Source organism: Crocodylus siamensis, chromosome 2 (genome assembly GCF_052110815.1).
Source record: "Crocodylus siamensis isolate JL-2025a chromosome 2, ASM5211081v1, whole genome shotgun sequence".
Lineage (NCBI taxonomy): Eukaryota > Metazoa > Chordata > Crocodylia > Crocodylidae > Crocodylus > Crocodylus siamensis.
Genome location: NC_143396.1, coordinates 209,364,276 through 209,386,011, shown reverse-complemented (window position 1 = coordinate 209,386,011; position 21,736 = coordinate 209,364,276). Strand labels below are relative to the sequence as shown.

Here is a 21,736-nt window from a genome sequence, read left to right as displayed (position 1 = left end):
CTGTATATATTTTATGTGTATATTTAGAGTTCACTGAAATCATATTTGAAATGAAGAATTCTGCTTTCAATGCAACTTGTGCTGACCAAGAATGGAAACTATCTTTACAATGTTGACATAAATTGTCTTTTTATTTTAGATTTGGCATCATTCTTTCTATAATGAACTTCGTGTTGCCCCAGAAGAACACCCTGTACTACTAACAGAGGCCCCCTTAAATCCCAAGGCTAACCGTGAGAAAATGACTCAGGTAATGATGTGTCTGCTCTCATGGGTTAAATATTGTGCCGCAGGTCATTTCAGCATGGTGAGCAAAGGCTGAATAGTCCAGGAGACACAACTCCTACTTCATTCCTGAAAGGCATCCCTCCAGTACAGGTTCACTGAACACTGGCTGAACAAAGTGGAAAAACTTATATTTCTGCTCCCCTTCCAAATGCTTCTATTGTTGCCAATGATAAAATATTTAGTAATTATATAAAGTAGTGATTTATATTTCCCAGTTTCTTACAAAGAGTAAGGGGAAGGAAAAATTAATTTATGGCTTCAAAAGGAGATGGAGAGCTGCTGTTTCAGACCTTGCACTGCAACAATGAGCTGTACATGTGCCTACAAGTACAGCAAAAAACACTCCAACATGTTTCATCCAGGGCCAAAGTTTGGGCAGTTTATCTCACTCCTATTGTGACAAAGTCACACATACATAAGTTAGAGTATAACACCTGCTGTCTGCCCCTTGGCAGCACCTCCCCTTCCTCTTTTGAAGGTAGTACAAGTGTACAATTGTCCATATCCAAAGTCCTTTTGTTTCTTCACAATAGTGGCTGGTTACATTTTCCTATTTTATGCCTCTCAAAAGTGGGTCAAGGTTCACATTTTCAACAGGGGCTCTAATTCTGGCTAGCTCCTGAGAGCTCTTGCTTCCTCTTTTGCTGCTATGTCCTGGGAAAAAAATCCCTCTTCTTCCTTTCCCTGCTTCACTCAGCAAATTTACAAAGAAAGAAAGTGGCTGGGCAATCTCCCCACTAGAGAACTCCCCACTCAAACTCCCCTGTTGGCTGGTTCTGGTGTTGCTGGCTCCTGTTAAGTATGCCTTTGTTTGGAAAGAAAAGCCAGTAGCACATTGTGTTGTCTTAATAGCAGAATTGCTTGCAAGTTAAAAGGAATTAATTATTCTACTCATATCAACAATGATGAGCCCTCCCTTGGAGTATTGTGTCCAGCTTCAAGAGAAATTGGAGTATTGTGTCCACTTCAAGAGAAATTGGTGAGCAGAGAACAACAAACATTATTAGATATCTGCGAAACATGATTTGTGAGGAAAGATTAGAATAACTGGGATTACTTAATCTGGAGAAGAGACAACTGAGAAGGGATTTGGTAATGGTCTTCAAATTCATAAAGGGGGGTAATAATGACGGTGATTGACTTCTCTGAAGCCACTGGGTACAGGACAAGTAGTAATGGTCTTAAATTTCAGCAAGTGAAATCTAAGTTATATATCATGAAGAACTTTCTCACTACAAGGGTAGGTAACATTGCAACAGATTACCTAGATGGGGTATGGGATTCTTAGATGTTTTTAAGAGCAGGTTAGATGAACATGTCTAGGATGGTTTAGTCAGGGATGATCCAGCCTTGAGCATTAGGTTGCACTAGATGGCCTGCTAAGGTCCCTTTTAGTCCTGCTTTTCTATAATTGTCCTGCTTTTCTATAATTCTCTAGTAATCACAAAAGCTTTCACATGATGTAACAGTTCAAAATGTAAATTTGAATATGTGAGTGTAAACAATTTCATTTCCAGGAATCCCTTCCTTTGTTCCATATCAATTAAAATCTTTTTATCACATTTTCTGACGCCTTTCTGGGAGATTGTGCAATTTAAGGTGTGTTGGAAAGCACAAGGCAAGGATAGTTGCTTTTAGCAACTGTAAAAATATTGCTTTCACAGCAAGATAGGCCTTGCCACTACAAGATTAAAATAAATTCAGCATTCAAGTACTTTGAAAAAGTAGTTAATTATTTATCACTTATTAAATTAAGCCATTAATAGAAAATGAATTGTCTGTAATTTCAATGTTTTTTGTCATTGAAATGGAAGAATACTTTTTGCTAAGTATTTGTAAAGATATCAAATGATGAAATCAGGGATCTGCATTTAACTCAGTGGCCACACTGGCTCCTACTGGTGTAGATCCATAGTAATGATGGACTGTGGCCATAACATTACCCCTTTGAGGGGGAGAACATTTCCTGGAAGGTGGGTAGAACTGACTGGGAAAGTAATGCACCCACATAGTGAAGGGTATGCTAATTCAGTGGATGCCCATAACAGCCTTCCTAAGCAGAGTTCCTATAGACACTCCACTGAAAGCAACTTAGTGGTGGGGGGAGGGGAGGGGCATTAATAAATAGGAAGAGAAGTGTAAGTTATACCCTCTTGTACAAACTTAATTGAATGCCATATTTACTTGATTGTAAGACAAGCCCTCCCTGTCCCCCCCCCAATTTAACGTGGGAGAAAAGCCTCTTATTTTAGAATCACATACAAGGGTGGTGGCGGGGCAGGCAGCTGCTATGGCTTGGGCCCAGCTCCTTCCCAGGGACAGGGAGGGGACAGGGCCATAGCTACAGCTGCTGCTGCCGCCTGCCCCTCCTCCCCCATTGCCCCTGAACCCTGCCATCTCCTTCTCCTTGCTGCAGCTTCTTCTCCTCATCTCCCTTCCCATGCACCCTCTGTTCCCCTGTCTGCCCCTTCCCCTTACCTTTGCTCTATCTTGCCAGATCCATCCACGCTGCAGCCCGGGGCATTGAGCACAGCCCCAGCCTGGCCAATAGCAGCAGTGTGGAGCCCACCTGGCTGCTATGGGGGCTGGGTTGGGGCTGGAGGCTGTGCTCCATTCCCCAAGCTAAAACAGAGATGGAGCCTGCCTGCACGGATAAAAGGCAAAGAGGAAGGGGGAGCAAAGGCTGTGAAGGGAGGAGGGGAAGCGGAAGCCGAGGCTGTGAAGGGTGAGGGGGAGCAGAGGCTGGGTAGAGGGGCAGGATGGGGGCCAAGGCTGTGGGGCTGGGGCAGAGACGGCAGGGGCATTCACAAGCAGGAGGCAAGTTACTTGACTTCCCAACACCACCTGCCTCCAGGGCTAACAGAAGTTAACCCCTTTAAACATTTTGCGGTGGCCGGCAACAGCAGCAGCACAATGGCACCACCATCCTGCAGTGCCTGGCACCACTTGGCATGCAGCTGCAACTTCACTGCCGTGTACAGCACCAGTGCACGCCGGCCCTGCAGCAACCCTGAGGGAAGGACGGTCAGGAGTCAGGTGGGCTCAGCCCCCCCAATAATATTTCCCCTCACTGCTTATGCTGCCTGCCCCCCTGGAGTGGTGGTGGTGGGGAGATGAATTAAAGGCCACCCTCCAATAAGTAGATTTTATATATGGAAAATTATAATACATATATAAATTTTCCAGGTACGGAATCTGATTACTGGGGGGGGTCATCTTAAATTTGAGTAAATATGATATGTCCTAATGTACGTCTGATCTAAAGCCTCTTGAGGTGAATGGTGAGTGTCCCATAGGCTTCAGTGGCATTTGGACAAAGCCTAAGCAAGCAGTTTTCTGCCTGTCAGATGTTTGTTTCTAACCAGGAAGTACTCTTAGTTTGTGGGGGGAGTTGGCATGAGCATATTACTGCATGAACATTCATTGGGGAAATAGTGTTAATTGCTTCAGAGGTCTAGAGCTACAATAACTTAGGAGAAGTGATGCAACTAGGAAGGTTTGGTCAGAGAGAAGGTTAGGCATTGAGTCCTCTTTGCTTAGTTAATAGAGCAGGGATTAAGAGCCAGGACTTCTGCAGCTTTTTCCCATTAAGCTACTCTGGGATTTGCCCTTGTCAACCTAGGCAAACTCTGTCTTGGTTTCCATATTTGTAAATTTTGTATCACACCAATTTCACAGGGGTCACATGGACCTTAACTCACTTTTATAAAGTATTTTATTTTCACAGATGAAATGTACTGTCAACATGCATATAATCCATGCTATTGTAAGGGGACATTGGTGTTGCAATTACACATTCTTGGAAAACTGTTGTAAAGATTAATTATACTGTTACCAAAATTGCTTGAACTCCGGGAATCAAGAAGACTCAGGGGACCAAATGTTTAAAAATAGTTTACAAACTTAAATATACTAACAACCCTATGATAAAATAAAGAAGAAACTAGAACCATTCAGTTGATCCTATAAAAGATATCACCCCCAAAATCCTTGCCTTTGGCACAATTCCTATATCATCATACTACATCACTCTAAAACTACCATGTTTATGTAGTTTATTTCTCTTTCTGCTTTAGACTAGTAGGGAGAAATTTAGCACCAGGATATACCTTATTTCCACAAAGAATATTGTTTTTGAAAAGGGACATAATTAAATAGTATTAAATAACATGTTAAATCAAAACAATACACTTTTAAATTAAAACATATAATATTTACATTATGTTGTAAATGCTATTTATAGTGTGGCCGTGTTTTATGTGAATAAAATATATAATTTAAGTTTTCATCCCTTTGTTACAACACCATTTTATTTACACTAGTGGACATGGATGAAATTCATTTTAACTGATTGTTGAGAAGATGAGTTTTATGGATATACAGGCCATCAGGTGATGTAAAAAATGAAGAAAATATTACTGTCTCTTCATATACTTTTCCTTCTAAAATATTTTAATTCTTAATTGCAGATCATGTTTGAGACATTTAATGTACCAGCGATGTATGTAGCAATTCAGGCAGTTCTGTCTCTTTATGCTTCTGGTCGAACCACTGGTGAGTTTTTCTGGCAGTCTGTTTTTTTTATTTTTACTTTCTTTCTCCTTTCTATGTGCAGATAAGACCGCTGTACATACAATATGTATTGTGAGGAAACCATACCCAGCTAGTTCCACACTAAGTTGCACAAAAACACCAGGGGTACTCATAACTTCATGGGAACTACAGGGATGGAACTCATCTTCTCCTCCAAGAGCTCAAGTCCCTACTTCTTATTTTGCAGCAGAATTTCTGTTAGGGAAGTAGGCTGCCTACAGACATGCTCTGCTGTGTTCTAATTAGAACATTTCGGAGCAAACTCGTTTTATCAAGTTGGCTGGAGCATTCTAATTAGAATGCTCCAGCATGCCTCACCATCACATGTATTAAGTGTCCCACATTTCAAAATGGCCTCAGGGATACTTTAACTAAAACTTGTCAAATGAGCTTTAGCTAAACCATCCCTAAGGTCATTTTGAAATGTAGGATGCTTAATATACATAATGGTGAAGCATTTTCATGCCGCTCTAATTAAATGGCTCCCCCACCCCAAGCACATCTATAGACACCTATAGATTGTGTACACACACACACACACACATCTCTCACAAACATATATATGTATATACATATACATACATACGAATTATAAAATATATCGTATTTAAAATAATATAATATCTATAAACATACTATATCTTCTCACACACAACACATTTCACCACCAAAAAACAGCTACTAGAAATTGTAGTGTGCACTATATGTAAGAAATTATACTACCACAGTAAGAACAACTTTTCCAGTTATGGGCAAAAGTGAAATTAAATCTTCACTCAACTTGCTAGGAGCAGAACAATGAGCAGGCTCTGCTCCTTTGCTGCTGCTACTTAATTATTTACTACAAGAAAATATTGCTTTTATTAATTCTGCCTTTCAAAAACAATGTGTGTATTATATTCTGTGGTGTACTGTATGTAAGAAATATGGCATATATAAATACATATATATATTATAGTATATAATGCTTTATATATTATATATAATATCATATACCATTATATAGGATATGAATGTATCACACACACACATTAATGAAAGATATATGTCTGTCATGAACATATAGATATAATATGGATAACAATAATGATGATCTAGTGTATAGATTGTGTAGACAACTCCCCAATACTTAGATTCTATGTATGGAAAATTTATAAATTTGATAGAATTTTCCAGGTATAGAATCTAATTATTGGAGGTTTGTCTTGAATTTGTCTCCCTTCCCACTGCTACAACAGGGAAAATAAATCTGACGTGTTCTGTAGCACATTTGCCCTGTCATCCCCACCAATTCTTTCCCCTGCAGCCCCTTCCCTCTCTCCCTTACTGTCAGACTCTGCTGTCCCTGAGCACATCGAAGTGAGGGGCAAATTTGAAATAAAATGACCTTGAAATAAACACATTTACTGCTGCAGCAATTTGTATATGCAGGCAGTCCTTGTACTTATGATACAATTGGTTCCTGAAAACTGCATCTTAAGTTGAAACATCATAACTCGGAACCAATTTTCCCAGAGGAATAATGTTATAAATGGGGGATTGGTTACTTTACAATGCTTGATAAAGCTGCATCCAGCTGGTAAGTTTGCTGTGGTGGAAGGGGAGGGGGTCAGAGAAGGGGCACAGAGGGGGCACATCAAGGCCCCCTGCAGTGAGGAAGGGAACGGGGCAGAGCTGGGACAGGGGCTGGGGCACTGCCCAGCTGGGGAGGGGCAGGCACGAGATGGAGCCACACCTCATCCAGGGGAGGAGGGGCGGCTCCCGCTGCTGTGCATTGCTCATCTGGGAAGGCAGTGGAGTGGGTATTATGAGGGGGCTTTGGCCACCTGAAAATTCACCATAGCCCCCCCATTGCCCCCTCTCCCAGTGCTGCCACCTCCCACCCAGAGTGCAGTCCAGTGCAGCCCTGGCCCTGCCTGCCTCACCCCTCCCCATGTAGATCCAGGGGCACATGCACTCCTTCATGCCCTCCATCCCCATCCAGACAAGTGGTAGGAGCAGTGGCAGGAGCCACAGGATAAGCCACCAGACAAGCAGCTGCCAGACGAGCAGTACACAGCAGCAGAAGCCACCCCCATGGCTCCATCCTGCACTCACCCCATTCCAGCTGGGCAGCGCTTGCCCCAGCTGCTGTCCCAACCCTGCCCCCCTCAAGGCCAGGGGGGCCTTGATCTGCATCCCCATGCCCCTTCCCTTCCTGCTCACCCTCCCTTTCCCCATCCACCAGAACAGACTTACCAGCTGGAAAAAGCTGTATTGAGCATCGTAAAGTTGAAACCCACATTGGAACTTTGAAACAGGGTGTCAATTTATAAACATTGTAAGTTCCATTCATCATAACTCAAAAAGTCATAAATTGAGGATTGCCTATAGTATCCATAGAATCTTAATTCACCCAGAATTGATGCATTTTTACCTTTTTTGAAACTGCTGCAAATTTTAGCACAGGTACTATATAAACAAACTTTTAAGTAGCACTTTGGCACTCACTTATGTATAGAAAAACACTTTTGTTTGAAAAATATCTATCTATCTATCTATCTGATTCACTTGACTGTCCAAAAACACAAATCTACGGTCATGCCATCATCATCCTTATTATAATAACCACACAGTGCTCCGGTGTGCCCATGCACCCATGTGCCCATTGCCATATTGAAACATTACAATCACACAAAACCACTTCTGTTCCCTACACTCCCTCTCATTCCACCCCACAGCTGCCTACAATCCCTCTGTTTCCTTCCTTAGTTCTTAGCCCAATGTTTTCATCATTCTCTTTCCCCATGTTGTCCTCATTACACCCTCTCTTCATGGTGTTAATCCAAAGTCAAAAGCCTCATGATTTACCACAGGGGTTTTCAACCTTTTAAGGTAAGTGTACCCTCAATGCCCCCTTTTTAGTAAGTGTACCCCAGCGGGGGGAGTGGCAGCAAGTGGCCGGAAGTAGAGTGTTGGTGGGGGGTGGCAATTGGCCAAATGTGGAGTGGGGACATGGTGGAGTGGTGGTAGTGCAGCATCTGTATGGCCCTGCTCCTGTGAGGCAGTGGCACAGGGTGGTAGTATTCCCACCCCCAACATAGCCCCTGGGATCTTTCAAAGTCCCTCCAGGGATACTCATGTCCCTGGCTGTCACATAGCTCATTAGGCTGGGCCCTAGCAGAGTCAATAGCATTTTAAGACATGGTGAACTCACAGCTCAGCACTGCTCAATATGTGTGTATACTTCAGATAACCCCCATAAAGGATCAATGTGCTAATTAGCCCCCGACTCATGACTGGAAATGGGTGTTCTTGTCACAAGTCTTGGTATGATGCTCCAAACATTTATATGCAAATGAGACATACAGCAACTTGGTCTGGCTTCATCTCATGGAGGGTGGGGCAATGCTAATCACATGCAATAGAATGAGAGAAGGGGTGACAGAGAGATTCTGGCTGAACATGTTGGGCCTTGTTTGTTAGTGTTTGCCAGACATTTAAGGCTGATGAAGGTACAGGATTCATTATAAATGGAAAAGAAAGATACAATCCAGCTGTGGGAATGAAAAACAAATTGAAATGTATGCAGTGTTAGTGGCTCACCGTGACTTGAAAAAGTCAGTGCTGAGGGGGACTGTGCTCAATGGGCACTACTGTGTATCTTATTTTAATGGGTTGTACTAATCTATCCTTGTAGTAGGTCCTGACCTGACAGGGGAGATATCAGGTAGTTTTACTTATCTGGTAGAGGAGATACCCTTCTTTTCACCCTTGAATAACTTAGTGTAGTTCAGTGGTGGGCAATTATTTCGGGTTGGGGGCTGCTTACTCAGTTTTGGCAAGCTGTTGAGGGCTGCATGGGTAGCCCAACCCTTTGACAGGAGCCCTGCCCCCTGGTCACCATCGTGGGACCAATGTCCCAGGGCCAGTATTGGTGGGGCCCAAAGCAGGGCACAGGCTGGCAGGGGTCTGTGAAGCTGGACTGGTCTGCACCAGCAGGGAGGTGGGAAGCTAGCCCGGCTCCATAGAGACCCTGCTGGCTGGGACCCAGCGCTCCTGCCGCCCTGCTCTGGGCCCCATTGGCACTGGCCTTGGGACACCAGTGTTGGCCCCAAACTCTCTCTGGCTCCCACATCTGCTCACTCCCAGTGCCACCCCCAGCCCCGCGGTATAGATAGAAGGTAGTGTGCAGCCCCAATCTCCTGCTCCCTGGCAGGGAAGGAGCTCGTGCTGAGTGCGGAGGGAAAGCAGCCCCTTGCCTGCCCCATGGCCAGTGCTCCCTGCTGCAGCTGCTTGCAGCCCATGTGGGGCTGTCCTGAGCAGGTACAGGCATCCCCATGTGGGCTGTGAGCAGCTGCAGTGCAGGGCACTGGCCATGGGGCGGGAAGTGGCTGCTTTTCCCCCGCACTCACCACCAGCTTGTAACGTGCCCCTGCTGCCAGCCTGGGCCCCACACCGGCTTTGGGTTCACCCACTGGGGCTGTGCATGGTGGCAGCAGCTGCAGCCCCCGCACTTGCTGCACTGGGCAGTGTTTGCTGCTGCTACCTGCCTGGAGCTCGCGTGCTGGGCAGCCCAGAGGCAGCAGTGGCAAACACTGCCTGGAGCAGCAAGCCAGGGGGCCACAGAGCCAGTGTGGGGCCCAGGCTGGCAGTGGGGGCAGGCTGGTGCTGAGGGGGAAGTGGCCCCTCCCCCGCCCTGTGGCCGGCACTCTGCGTTGCAGCTGCTTGCAGGCTGTGGGGTCTGTGCTGGGAAGGAGCCCAGGGAAAAGCTGCACCTGGGGAAAAGCAGCCACTAGCCCACCCCCTGCTGCAGCCACTCACAGCCCAGACGGGATTGTCCTGAGCAGGTACAGGCAGTGCCAGGCAGGCTGAGAGTGGCTGCAGTACAGGGCACTGGCCACAGGGCAGGGGAGGGGCCGCTTTCACCCCACCTGCGCTCAGCTTTTCCCCAGGCCACTTTTCCGTGGGCTCCTTCCCTGCCCAGGGTCCTTCCCTGCCCTCCCCCCACTTACCTGAGTGTCTGCCTGGGGTAGCTGCATGGTCAGCAGCATGGGGGAGCGGGGCTGGGTGGGCCCTACTGTTGCAGGAGCCTGCCAGGGCTTCCCCTGGGTCCTCATTTTTTACAGGAACTAAGGGCAGATAAATATAAATTTTCTAAATTTGTTAGGGGCCCCGTGAGCTGGATAGAATGGCCTCGCAGGCTGGATGCGACCCACAGGCCAAGTTTTGACCACATCTGGTGTAGTTAAATGGAGAAGCCTTGTCCTTTTCACTGTGGGCAGGCTGACCCCTGTGAGAGTCTACATATGCTTTCAAATGTGAGGATTTTGGCTACACAATTTATGGTGGGGGGATTGCAAGTCTGGGAAGTAGGATACTTGCTGATGCTAGCACCACACAGACTTGCATGATTGAGTTCTGCTCAGTTGACAGAATTTGGAACCAATTGGCTGATCTGAACTGAGACACGAAATTAAAAAAAAAAGGAAAAAGAAGTGGTAGGTTCTTATCAGTATGTAACTTAGTCTACAGTTAAGAGAGTATTAGGATTAGCTAGGGGTAGATCCAGGATGTCCCAAAGGGAGGTGCGGGAAAAGCAACCCACTGCATGTGGGTGGCTGCACCCCCTGCTCCCAGCCTCCTCTGCCTGCACTGGTGTGAGCAAGCCATGCTGCGGGAGCCTCTGGGAACTTTTTAAAGTCTCTGCAGCAGGTAAAGATACCCTTTCCCTTCCCCTTTGTGCTTAAAGGCGTTTCCTCCCCTCCACTTTTGGGGTCATAGCAATATCACCCATTTACAGAAACTAATGTTTGTGGCAAATAGTCTGGTCTTTTAAAGAACTCAATTGTATAAGTCTGTTTTTACCACTAGAAACGTCTATTTGCTCCTGAACAAAAAAGATAATGCTTCATTTTTTTTAAATCAAAAGTGGTATGCAGTACAGCTGTGTACAGTTTTAACCAGATGCCATATTTCTACTTAGAGGTAGCTGTATTTTAATGGTGAATGGGATGATCTCTGTGTATAGTTCATATAATATTTTAAGTCCATAATGTGTTTGAGATCCTCTGAGATGAAAAGCTCTGTATGAATGTAAGATCATTATCATTAGCATCTGTTCAGAGAGAACAATATAGTGCGATTGCAGAATGCTTCATGTGTTTGCCAAAGGCAATGGTTCTTATTTATGCTAGTAATTCCTACCTGGCACAAGCAGAGTTCCAACTATATAATAAAGACAAAAGGCCTGGTCATATGAGTGTCTCTTAACTAGCCCTTTTTCATTGTAGCTTTCATTGTAGAATATGGAGAATATTTGGGGGCTAATGGGATTCTAGCATTTCCTTTCTTTTTTCTTTTCCAGGAATAGTTCTGGACTCTGGGGATGGTGTCACACACAATGTTCCCATCTATGAGGGGTATGCTTTACCCCATGCCATCATGAGGTTGGACCTAGCAGGCAGAGACCTCACTGATTACCTCATGAAAATCCTCACGGAGAGAGGCTATTCTTTTGTCACCACTGGTAATAAGCTTCTTTTCTACGGGTATTCATTGACTTTATTGTGTGTCTTGTTGAACTGCATGTATTCATCAGAGCGTGCATTGCAGGAAGCCTGCTTTAGTTGGGTAGCTGAGCTGTGGATGAAGTAAGCTTATGGACCTCTTTGTTTTCTAAGACCTGTGATGTCCATGCAATGCAGGCTGAGCAGGCAGAGGAAATGCAAATCAAAAAGAAGTTCCATGTATAATCACAATCATCATATTCTCAAGAGGAACTAATGTATGGCTTGTGTTATGGCTGCTGTTATGGCTAATTACATCAGAGCTTGCAAAGGCTTGTTGCAAACATGATTTAATTTGCCCAGTGTTGCTACGAAGGATGTGTTGTAACATCATACTAACTTTACAGGTGGGAAAACGTGGGTATGGAAAAGTTAGGTGGCTTATTGAGTCCACTTAGTGGTCAGTGTCAGAACAATGACTAAAGATCAGGAGTTCTGACACTTACCTAAAGATCCTAAATCACAAATTTGTGACCACATTGCCTGCAGGTGTATACATAACTGTGCATGACAAGGTCTATCCAGTGTGCATCTCAGCTGTCAAATTGTATATTGATATAACTTATTGTTGGATGTCTGTAGCGGAACGTGAGATTGTGCGAGACATAAAAGAGAAACTTTGCTATGTGGCTTTGGATTTTGAGAATGAAATGGCAACAGCTGCTTCTTCTTCCTCTCTCGAGAAGAGCTATGAACTTCCTGATGGGCAAGTCATCACCATTGGCAACGAACGATTCCGATGCCCAGAAACTCTCTTCCAGCCATCCTTCATAGGTGGGCCATGCCTGTGCTTTCAGTTTCTGACTAAATTTGAAAAGAAGACTTTGTTTAGTGTAAACCTTGAGATTTTTAAGACATAGAATCATGTTTTGAAATGTATTGAGAACCTGCAGCTTTGTCAGGAGCTGAGGCTAACATTCAGGCTAATTGCTCTTTAAAGACATTAGATTTATCATCTGGGTGCTGCCTGTCAGTTTAGAAAGCAATAGGATTTGGAAATAGTGACTTCACTAGAGTCAGATCAAAGCTAACAAACTAGTATTTGCACTTCCCTCAGAAGATACTTCTTCCAGTTTAGATTGGCTGATAATTATGGCTAAGTGCAGACATTTGGGGGAGCTGGGGGGCGGGGGGAGGGGTTAGATTGGGTTAAAAATGGCCAGCCAGTTTAACTTAACTTGCTCGGGTGAGGACTTTGCACGTAGTCTCATTGATTGGAAATCAATCTAAACTCTTAACAGTACAGAAGTTCTGTGCACACAGATCAATCTAAAAATGGTGGTACCTGTTCTATGATAGACCTGGATCAATGTACACTCAAACTTAATTGGTCTAGGTTAGGCTGGTAATGGAACTTCTCTATACTTACTTGTGTAGCCCGAGGTTGGAAAACCCAGCTGCCAGCTCCGGCCCTGGGGCTGCATTTTTCCTACCAGCCCCTGGCACCAGAATATTTTATAGCTCTGCTGCCCCTCACCCCCCACCCCACCCAGTGGACCAGCCAGTCCCCCTCTGCCCCTGAACCCCCATCCTGCAAGCTGCTTTAGTGCTGGTTTTATCAGCATTTGCCACTGCTGGGAGTTGAGGAAGGTAAGTATTGGTGGGAGGGATGGGAGCGTAGGTTTGCTGTGGAGGGTTGGGGGACTAAAAATAACCCATGGTTCCCCCCCTCCCATGCTCCACCGTAGACCATGTAAGCCTCCCTGGTCCCCCCAAGCCCTTTCAGATCCCACAGACCTTGCCTGTCCCCTGTTCCCTTGTGGATTCTTCCTGACCTCCCATCCTTCCTGTGAATACCGCTTGCCCCCCTGGGTCTCCCCCAATCTTTGCTGTGGATACTCCCTGATTTCCATATCCCTTATTGTTCCTGCAGACCTCACCTTCCCCCCACCCCCCTGTGGGTGCTTCCTGTCTCCCAATGCCCCTGCAAACCCTCAGTCTCCCCCAAGCCTGCTTGCCCCTGATTCCCCCAACTCTCCCACTAGCCCCCACATCCCAATTTACATTAGTTTGGGCGGTCATTTTTAACACAGTCTAACCTTCCTGAATGCCTGCACTTAGTCTATAACTGTACTCAGCATGTAAGAGAGACAGTTATCTCATAATTCATGAAAGTTCTCATCCAGATTCTGCCCCTGCTTTAACAACCAGTTCCTCTAATCTGGGGGCAGGAGAAAACTTTTCGGCAGGTGTGCCACAAGGTAAGCCCCACAACCTTTTTGAGTGCCACTCCTTTCCCCTTCTCCTGCCCAATCTATTGCTCTGCTTTTTGCTCCCTCCCCAATCTGCTGCATGTCACACACAAAGCCTGCCTGTGCCACTTGTGGCACGTGCTGTGGGTTGGCCACTCCTGCTATAATTTATGACTCAGGAAGCAGTAGAATATAAAACCAAATATCATTAGTTTCAAATAGTTTGCCTTCAGCTCTGTGTACAGTTGACACCCTGCCCCAGTCAGGATTTGTTAGCTCCCCATGAAACATGACAATGTGCTAACTGTATTTCTGGTCCTTCATGTGGTTAGCTCTTTTGTGGGAAATGTATATTCCCATAAATGACTCTACTCACCTTTCACCCTGTTATTCTAACTAGTTTGTAAGAATCAAATTAGCCAAATGGATTTAGGAGTGACCTAGCTAATTCCAAAATACTATGTTATAGGATAGAAGAATATCTCATTTCATGCTTTTCTATTTGCTAAATAAAGACTTGAGGTTGTCTAAATACCCAGAGCACAGTAGGAGAGAATCACTTTTTTCAAGTATGTGTTAGGTGTGCAATTGTAATCCTACCTCACAAGAAGACATGGAAGGGGAGAAATAGCACTTAACTGTATAATCCACCTTCTTCCTAGCACTGCGTAGCTTGTTCCTGGAATATTATCAGGATCATTGAGTGTGATCTTTCCAAGTCTCCCATTCATTTTGATGATAAAGAAAAAGAGTTCATTATTTTGTTTAACAAAATCAACAATGATGTGTGCAAATGTTATTTCCAAACAGGAATGGAATCTGCAGGTGTTCATGAAACCACTTACAACAGCATTATGAAATGTGATATTGACATCCGTAAGGATCTCTATGCTAATAATGTCCTCTCGGGGGGGACCACAATGTACCCTGGTATTGGTGATCGCATGCAAAAAGAGATCACAGCTTTGGCTCCAAGTACTATGAAAATTAAGGTAATTTTAATATTTTGTACCGATTTTTTTTCACCATTCTTTTGTTAAAAAAACCAGACTGTATACACCCAACATAAATGTTCGTAAGCAAACATCCTTTAGAATGGAAGACTTGGAAATAGCAAAACTGGATTCTCTACCTGGCTTTGTTGTAGGCTTTATGTGACCTCGGGCAATCTCAAAATAGGATTGAGAAAGGGTCTTGTCAGTTGTTGACTTAAAAAGTAGTAGTTGAAGCTATGTGAGTGGATCAGGTCATCTAAAGAAGATGTAAAGGGAGACAAGGACAAAAGCCAATGGGGTTCTTTTGGAAACTAAGTTAAGAGAGGAGAAAAAAGTAATAATAATAATAAAAAAGACACTGAAGGAACAGCCAAAGAAGTAAGAGAATGTAGCTGCAAAACCAAAGAACAAGTGCAGCCAAGAAGTCACTGAGGGTAGATAGAGGCATGAAATTTGGACATGAAGACATTTTTAGAGACAGGTGAAAGCAGTTTCAGTGGAGCTCAAAAGCTACCCACTAAAGGGAAATTTACTCTACTAATAATGATAGAAAATCAGTAGTGAGAATGCAACACTTTGCAAGTTATGCAGAAAGATCCTTTCATCACTGGCTTGAGTCAGTAGCCTTGTGTAGTGTACTGTGTATTTGTTTGTGTGATCTTGATGTGCAATCGGTGTGCCACAGAGAAAACAAGAATTATTTTGAGAGTTGTTGAGCACGGTGAAAATAGGAAATTTTCCAAAGGACCAACAAAAAGTTAATACAGGTGCTTCTTTAATTATGATAAATTGAGGAAATGATAGTATTCCATGACTTGTACTGTCACCTCCAGCTGCGTAATGTAGTGGTGGTACAGTGGAGTGTAAAATAGAAATTTTACAGATTAATTACAGGAGAATATTATTATTATTACTGTTACCATCATTATTATTACATAAAGGAAAGCAAACATACAATTAACGTATATTTTTAGAACATATACATTTAAGCAGTGAGAAAAAGACTCAATAACATTTTTTTATTTTACTATTATTATTATTATTATTTGTAGTAGTAGTAGAAGTAGTAAAGATATATTTTATTGGCTCTTTTCTTTGCTGCTTAAAAGTAAATATTTTTAAATGCAAACATAGATTTGCTATGGTCAGTTATTAACATGGTACACTTAATTTCTAACCTCACCTCTAGTCTTCACATCCTGTAGTAAACCACATTGAAATGCTTGTATGCATTTGCAAAGGTAGCTGATATTGGAGTAATTATTAAGGTATTTGTGACATGGGACTCATTCAGTCTTTCACTAAGTGCCCTAATCATTGGATTACAGCTTGCTTTCATTATGGCCCTAAGAATCATGCATTCCTTTCCATTCAGTGGTGCAAGTTCAGTAGGTAAGAACAAGGATAACTATTTGAAGCCATCCTTGTCGTTAGGTTAGTTGTTAGAGCTGTCCCTTGGGAAGTAGATGATGTAGATGTGGCTCTCTTTTGGGGAGGTCCTAGAATCTAGGTTTCACAGTTTCTGGGCAAGTACTCTACCTAGTGTGACATAATAAATGGTTAGTAAGCAACCTATACCACTTCCTTTTATTTTAAAAACGTGTGTGTTGACATTCTTGGTTCTTTCAAATTAACCTTGTATACATTTGTCCTGAGGAATGGGTGGTGAGCTTTAAATCAAAGTTTATGTCTCTTAACTCAGAGACATACAACATGAGGAGGGCCTGGAGTTCAGACACACTTGTATGATCAATGTTCTGTGCTGGTCTGTACTAGGCAACTCTGCTCGGGGTGCAGATTTTTTATATCACCATTCTGATGCATCTAACTCTCTTTATGCACTGTGCAGAGGACCTGGGTATCCATGTCTGAATTTTGAATTTTGTTTTGTTGGACTGAGATGCCTAACATATGACTTATAGGCATCTGAATTCATTTCTTTTTTAACTGTCCCTAAGTGAAATCCATGGCTTTGTCATATTAGACTCTATGGATGCATAATGCCCCAGAGAGTTTACTAAGTAAACAAGCCAGGCAAACAATGGAAGAAGAAACAAGTGTATGAAAATGATATGATTTACCCAAGATAACACAGCAGGTTAGCCAACCCAAGTCTATCAACAGTAGTGCACAGGACATACAGTGCAGTGTCAAGTAGAGATGCCTGAGCTGGCCCTGAAAAGCATAGCCTGGGCAACAGGAAGAGTATACTCATGTTAAATATAGTGTGGCTCTCTTCCCATGCTAATCATAAGAACTACCCTGACAGTGAATTTTGCTGTGTCAGCTTTGGGTATGTACAGACCTCCAGTTTCTCCTGGGAAAAGTCACTGATATCCTAGGAGAAACCATGAGTGTACAGATGTTCAAGGTTTTTCTCTCAGAATCAAATTGGCCACTCTAGGAAGAAAATAACTTGGGGACAACCTGGGAGAGTTTCTCCTGTCACTCATTGGACTCTACTGCTCTGCCTCTTTCACAATCCCCACATTGTACATCGGCTGACTCTGAGAAGTCTGGATGAGCCAGTCATGCCCCATGTACTACTGCCATTTGTTTCCAGGCAGACTGAGAGAGTCTGCAAAGCATGCTGAAATGTGTGCATGGGGAACTCCTAGCTACTCAGTGTCAGCATTGCAACCTTACTGTCTTCAAAGGTTCAGAATTCAAATATCTGTTCATGTGTCTCCAGGTAAGTTTTTTTACCAAGAGAAAATCTCAAAACATTTGAACGTGTATATGTAGCCACAGGCTAAGTCTGCTACCTTGTTCACTAGGTCAACATTGCCTCTTCAGGGAGACAATCTGAAGAGAAGTTAAGCCACAGATATTTCTTTGTTACATTCATGCACATCCTTGCCTCTGGATTTATTAGACAACAACAAACTAATTTTATGTGGGCAGATCCCAGATTAAGAAAAAAGGACCGTGACAGCTGCCACTGACCACCCCTTTGACCTTTGAGAGGACTGGAGTGAGGCACAGTTGGAGACCCGGGTGGTGGTGGACGCTAGAATGAGGGAGGCACAAGTAGGGAGCAGATGAAAGGAAAGAGGAACTTGCACACAGCTTCCACTGTCTCTAGCACACCCTAGCACCCATGTCGCCACTCCCTACAGCCATGGTTGGAGCAGAGCAGGAACAGTCTTCCTAAGGCTCCCCCCATTCCTGGGGCAGAAGGTGGGCCTCTCTCTCTCCTGCCCCTGTTCATTGTGCAGATGCCTCTGCTGCCCGCCCCCACCAACTGGTCTGGGAGCTCCAGTTGTGAGGAACAGCTGTTCAGACTACCAGGCTCAGCAAAGGACAGCAGCAGTGGCCAACCCTTCTTCTCCCTGTATGGCCTCTCCCACATGCACAACCAGGTGAGAGCAGAGGCAGGAAGAGGGAACTGGCCATCATACTATTCTCCCCAATTGAGCCTGGCATCCCACGTAGCTGCTCACCACAGCCTCTGGCTGGAGCGAGTCAGGAGCTCCCCCTACTTTGCACCCAGGTCAGCTAGGAACAGCAAGCAGGGTTTCCACCATTGGCAAGGGGAGGTGCTACTGAGTGCTGGTGTACCTTACCTACTTTGGAGACTTAAAAACAGTTCCCAGCTGCTGCTATTGCCATGGGTTGATCTATATTCCAGTTGTTACTTTGGCAATGGCAGCATGGTGTGTGTGCACCCAGCAACTTTGTGGGGCTGCTTTTGCTGCTGGGACATTGAGAGAAGGGACCTATTCTGGCACTCCTACTAAGTAGTGCTCTGCGGATGTTGTCCAACTTGATTTCCCTAAGACAGGCCAGTGGCTTCACCCTTCTTGTGCCTGCTCCCTAATCATGGCCTTCCCCTGGAATCCCCTCCAGCCATGCCTCACCCCTCTTTCTCCCCTCCCCCTAACGGCATGGTCTGACCTTAGTTCTGGCTCAGACTTTTCAGAGAATCCAGGCATCTTGGGCTATGGAGAATTGAAGCCAGTTTGTATGACTTTTGGAAAGCTGACTCTGGTATACAGTGCAAGGGGGCGGGAAGCAGCCACATGAATTTGCCCCTATAGATATGGCAGTCCTTGCAAAAATGTACAGGAGATGCCTCAAAGCTCCCATTTAAATAGTCCTTTTAGATAGACTGAATGATCTTCCTAGGTCCCATCTGGCCTTACAATCTATGAAAATAAATTCTTCCAGGTAACGCCACAGAATAGAGCCTACTACCAATTTAACTTCAGTTTAATTTAATATGCTGCTGATTCAAGTCTGATAAACAAGGAGCATCAAGATTTTTAAAAAGGTTGGTGAGTTTGGGTGCCTCAGTTTTGGGGGTTTTTTCTTGAGATTCTTAAAAGAGGCATCATTTAAGAACATAAGAAGTACCATACTGGGTCAGACCAATGGTCCATCTCGCCCAGTATTTTGTCTCCAGCAGCTATAAGGGGAGAGCACTGAACTAGATAGATCTAGAATGATTTATCCCCTATCCATTATACTCCCTGACATCCACCATTATTGGTTCAGAGGACACATCTCCAACCATTCTGTTCAATAGCTATGAATAAATCTATCATTTATGAATTTATTTAGTTCCTGTTTGAACCCAGTTATGCTAAATTCCAATCACCCTTCCTCTGGGGCCTAATTTGAAATTATTCACTCAGATTCAGTCATTGATTCTGAAAATCTTGATCTAAAAGAGTTTACAGGGCCTGATCCTGTGAGGTGCTAAGCATCATCAGCTACCTCTTATTGACTGAGATGTTCAGAACTTCAAAGAATCAACCTAAAATGTAGGGAAGTCAGTTAACTATGGATGGATGAGACCCAGTGAAGAACCTGATAAGGCTTTACAGCATACCTTAGTGAAATGGCAGTCTAAGAATTTTAAAAAGGGATCATAGGCTGGGGTACCCAGGTATCTTTGTGGCAAGTGGTTCATCTACAACCAGGTGATAAACCCTTGATCAGCATTTGTTTAACTGCAGGGTAGGTCAAGTGATCAACATTTCATGGCTATCTGCAAGTGACTGCATCTTTCTTTACCATCTTTGGGCCTGATTCAGAATAGAGTTGAGCATCTGCCACTCTATTGGCTTCCCTTTTGGCGAAAGCTATAAGATAGTCATAAGTCAAATCATGCTCTCAGCTACACTGGAGCATCTCTGAGGACTTCAGCTGCCAGACAGAGAAGATGACCTATTGGTGATATTACCTCAGCAAAATTGCCCTTGATGTAGAGAGGAAACAGAATTTCATTTAATATGTTTGCACAGAGAGGAGACATCATTATATCAACTACTTGTTTTCTTTCACTGAGAAGTCTTCCACTTTTCTTCTAGATGATTGCACCACCAGAACGTAAATATTCTGTCTGGATTGGGGGTTCAATCTTGGCTTCCCTCTCCACCTTCCAGCAAATGTGGATCAGCAAAGATGAATATGAAGAAGCTGGCCCCTCCATTGTCCATCGCAAATGCTTCTGAGTGTGCTTATGATATACCATCACTAAGAAGTAGTGGTGTTTCTGCATGGCACAGCCACCTTTGTATGAAATATGTGTATTAGGCTTTCTACCACTGCTTTTAAAAATGCAATAATGGTTGTCAAGCTGATTAGTGTAGTGCATCCTATTTCGGAATGCTAAAACAAGATTTTTAATATTTTAGTGTCATATGCCTCCCAAGATAAAGAGCAATGACATAGACTTGCATAGAACTCTTCCTCCCTGGGTCTTGGAGCATTAGCTGGATGTTCAAGAGTTAAAGCTATCAAGGGTACTGTGATGTTGATGTTGGTGTTGTTACCCTCCATCAGTAGATGGAGAATCTGAACCAAACAAATTAAATTGATTTTTCTCAAGTTCAACTGGCTGAAAATCCTTCCCATACAGAGGTCCAGCAGACAATCTATGTCCCACTTAAGCCAGGGGTAAAGGACCTAAGTAGTACATGTGAGTTTGGTAACTTGCTGTACAGAGGTCATTTTTATCCACAGTAAGGGGTATGGAAACATGATGTATAATGTATTATATATTAAAAGTGGACTGAACACATTCTCAATCCTAGTAGGGTAGAAAGGATATGCTTGAAAAAATGTACAATAATTATACTATGTGGGAAATTTACTACATGGTATCTGTTCCATGTCCACTCCCATACTCAGTTTCATCTTAGAATAGCCCCTTGCTCAATGCAAAGTGACTCCATGTTCATTCCCAGCCAGGCATTGTAACAATGCCTATTGCAGGCAGCTGGCTTGGGGGAGAAGTAGTTGGTTGTCTACTTCTTACTGGGTACATCTACATGTGCAATTAGCATGTAGCAATTAACTGGCACAGTTTGTGCCAGAGTCAGCTGCTCCTGGGCACAGCATCTGCATGTGCGCCTTGGATTGCAGCAGTTTGAACTGGGGAAGAGCATCCTGGGCTGGCGAGGGGCCCAGGGGGTCAGCTCTGAGCTCCAAGTGGCAGCGTCAGGCAGCAGAGGGGCTGCCTGGGGCACAAGGGTGCTACAGTGTGGGGCTAGGTGGCAGGCAGCCCCTGCACTGTAGCACCTTCAAGCCCTAGCCAGCCCCAGTCACAATCTACACGTGTATGAGTGTGCATAATTACTCTGCTGTAGGATAGTACTTGTCCTGAACAGTACTATCCTATGGCAGACTTCATTTACTATGCCCTAATTCCAACGGATGTGTAGACTGTGATGCCTTACTGTGGAACTAATTAGTCAACTCAGCAGTAAAGCACATGTATAGATACACATGTAAAGATGCACCTAGTAATAATTGGGTTGTTTGTCCATGTCCTTAGCAGTAGATGTAGTAAATTTAATTGGTCCTTTTGTACAAATGTCTTTTTTTTGTGGAATTTGCAAAGAATCTTTTATTTTGCTTATGTCTGTTTGGGAGTTGCCCATGCTATCAGTGAGGAGCATTGATAAACTGCAGTAGTTTTCGTTTGTTTTATGTGGAACAGATTAAAATTACCTACTACACTTCATTTTGCTTAAAAGTCTCTCTCTTAAACAGTGAAATTTTGCTGTTCTTGTTATAGCAAAAAATAATTACTTGGTAAATAGCTGCCCTTTCAAATATATTATCAAACAGCACTTGTAATGGGTCAATAAAAGTGTAATTATCCATGAAA

General features: G+C 43.8%; 1 protein-coding gene across 2 annotated transcripts in view; it reads left to right on the top strand.

The window, feature by feature from the left end:
* The window catches only part of LOC149871648 (actin, aortic smooth muscle-like), a 38,505-nt gene extending 16,769 nt beyond the window's left edge, over positions 1-21,736 (top strand). For both annotated transcript variants that reach the window (XM_090032911.1, XM_090032912.1), the window contains 6 exons: positions 140-250; positions 4,758-4,842; positions 11,228-11,389; positions 12,012-12,203; positions 14,432-14,613; positions 19,932-21,736. In XM_090032911.1, the coding sequence (XP_089889037.1) occupies positions 140-250; positions 4,758-4,842; positions 11,228-11,389; positions 12,012-12,203; positions 14,432-14,613; positions 19,932-20,075 (876 nt within the window). In that variant the 3' untranslated portion in view covers positions 20,076-21,736. The remainder of the gene's footprint in view (positions 1-139; positions 251-4,757; positions 4,843-11,227; positions 11,390-12,011; positions 12,204-14,431; positions 14,614-19,931) is intronic.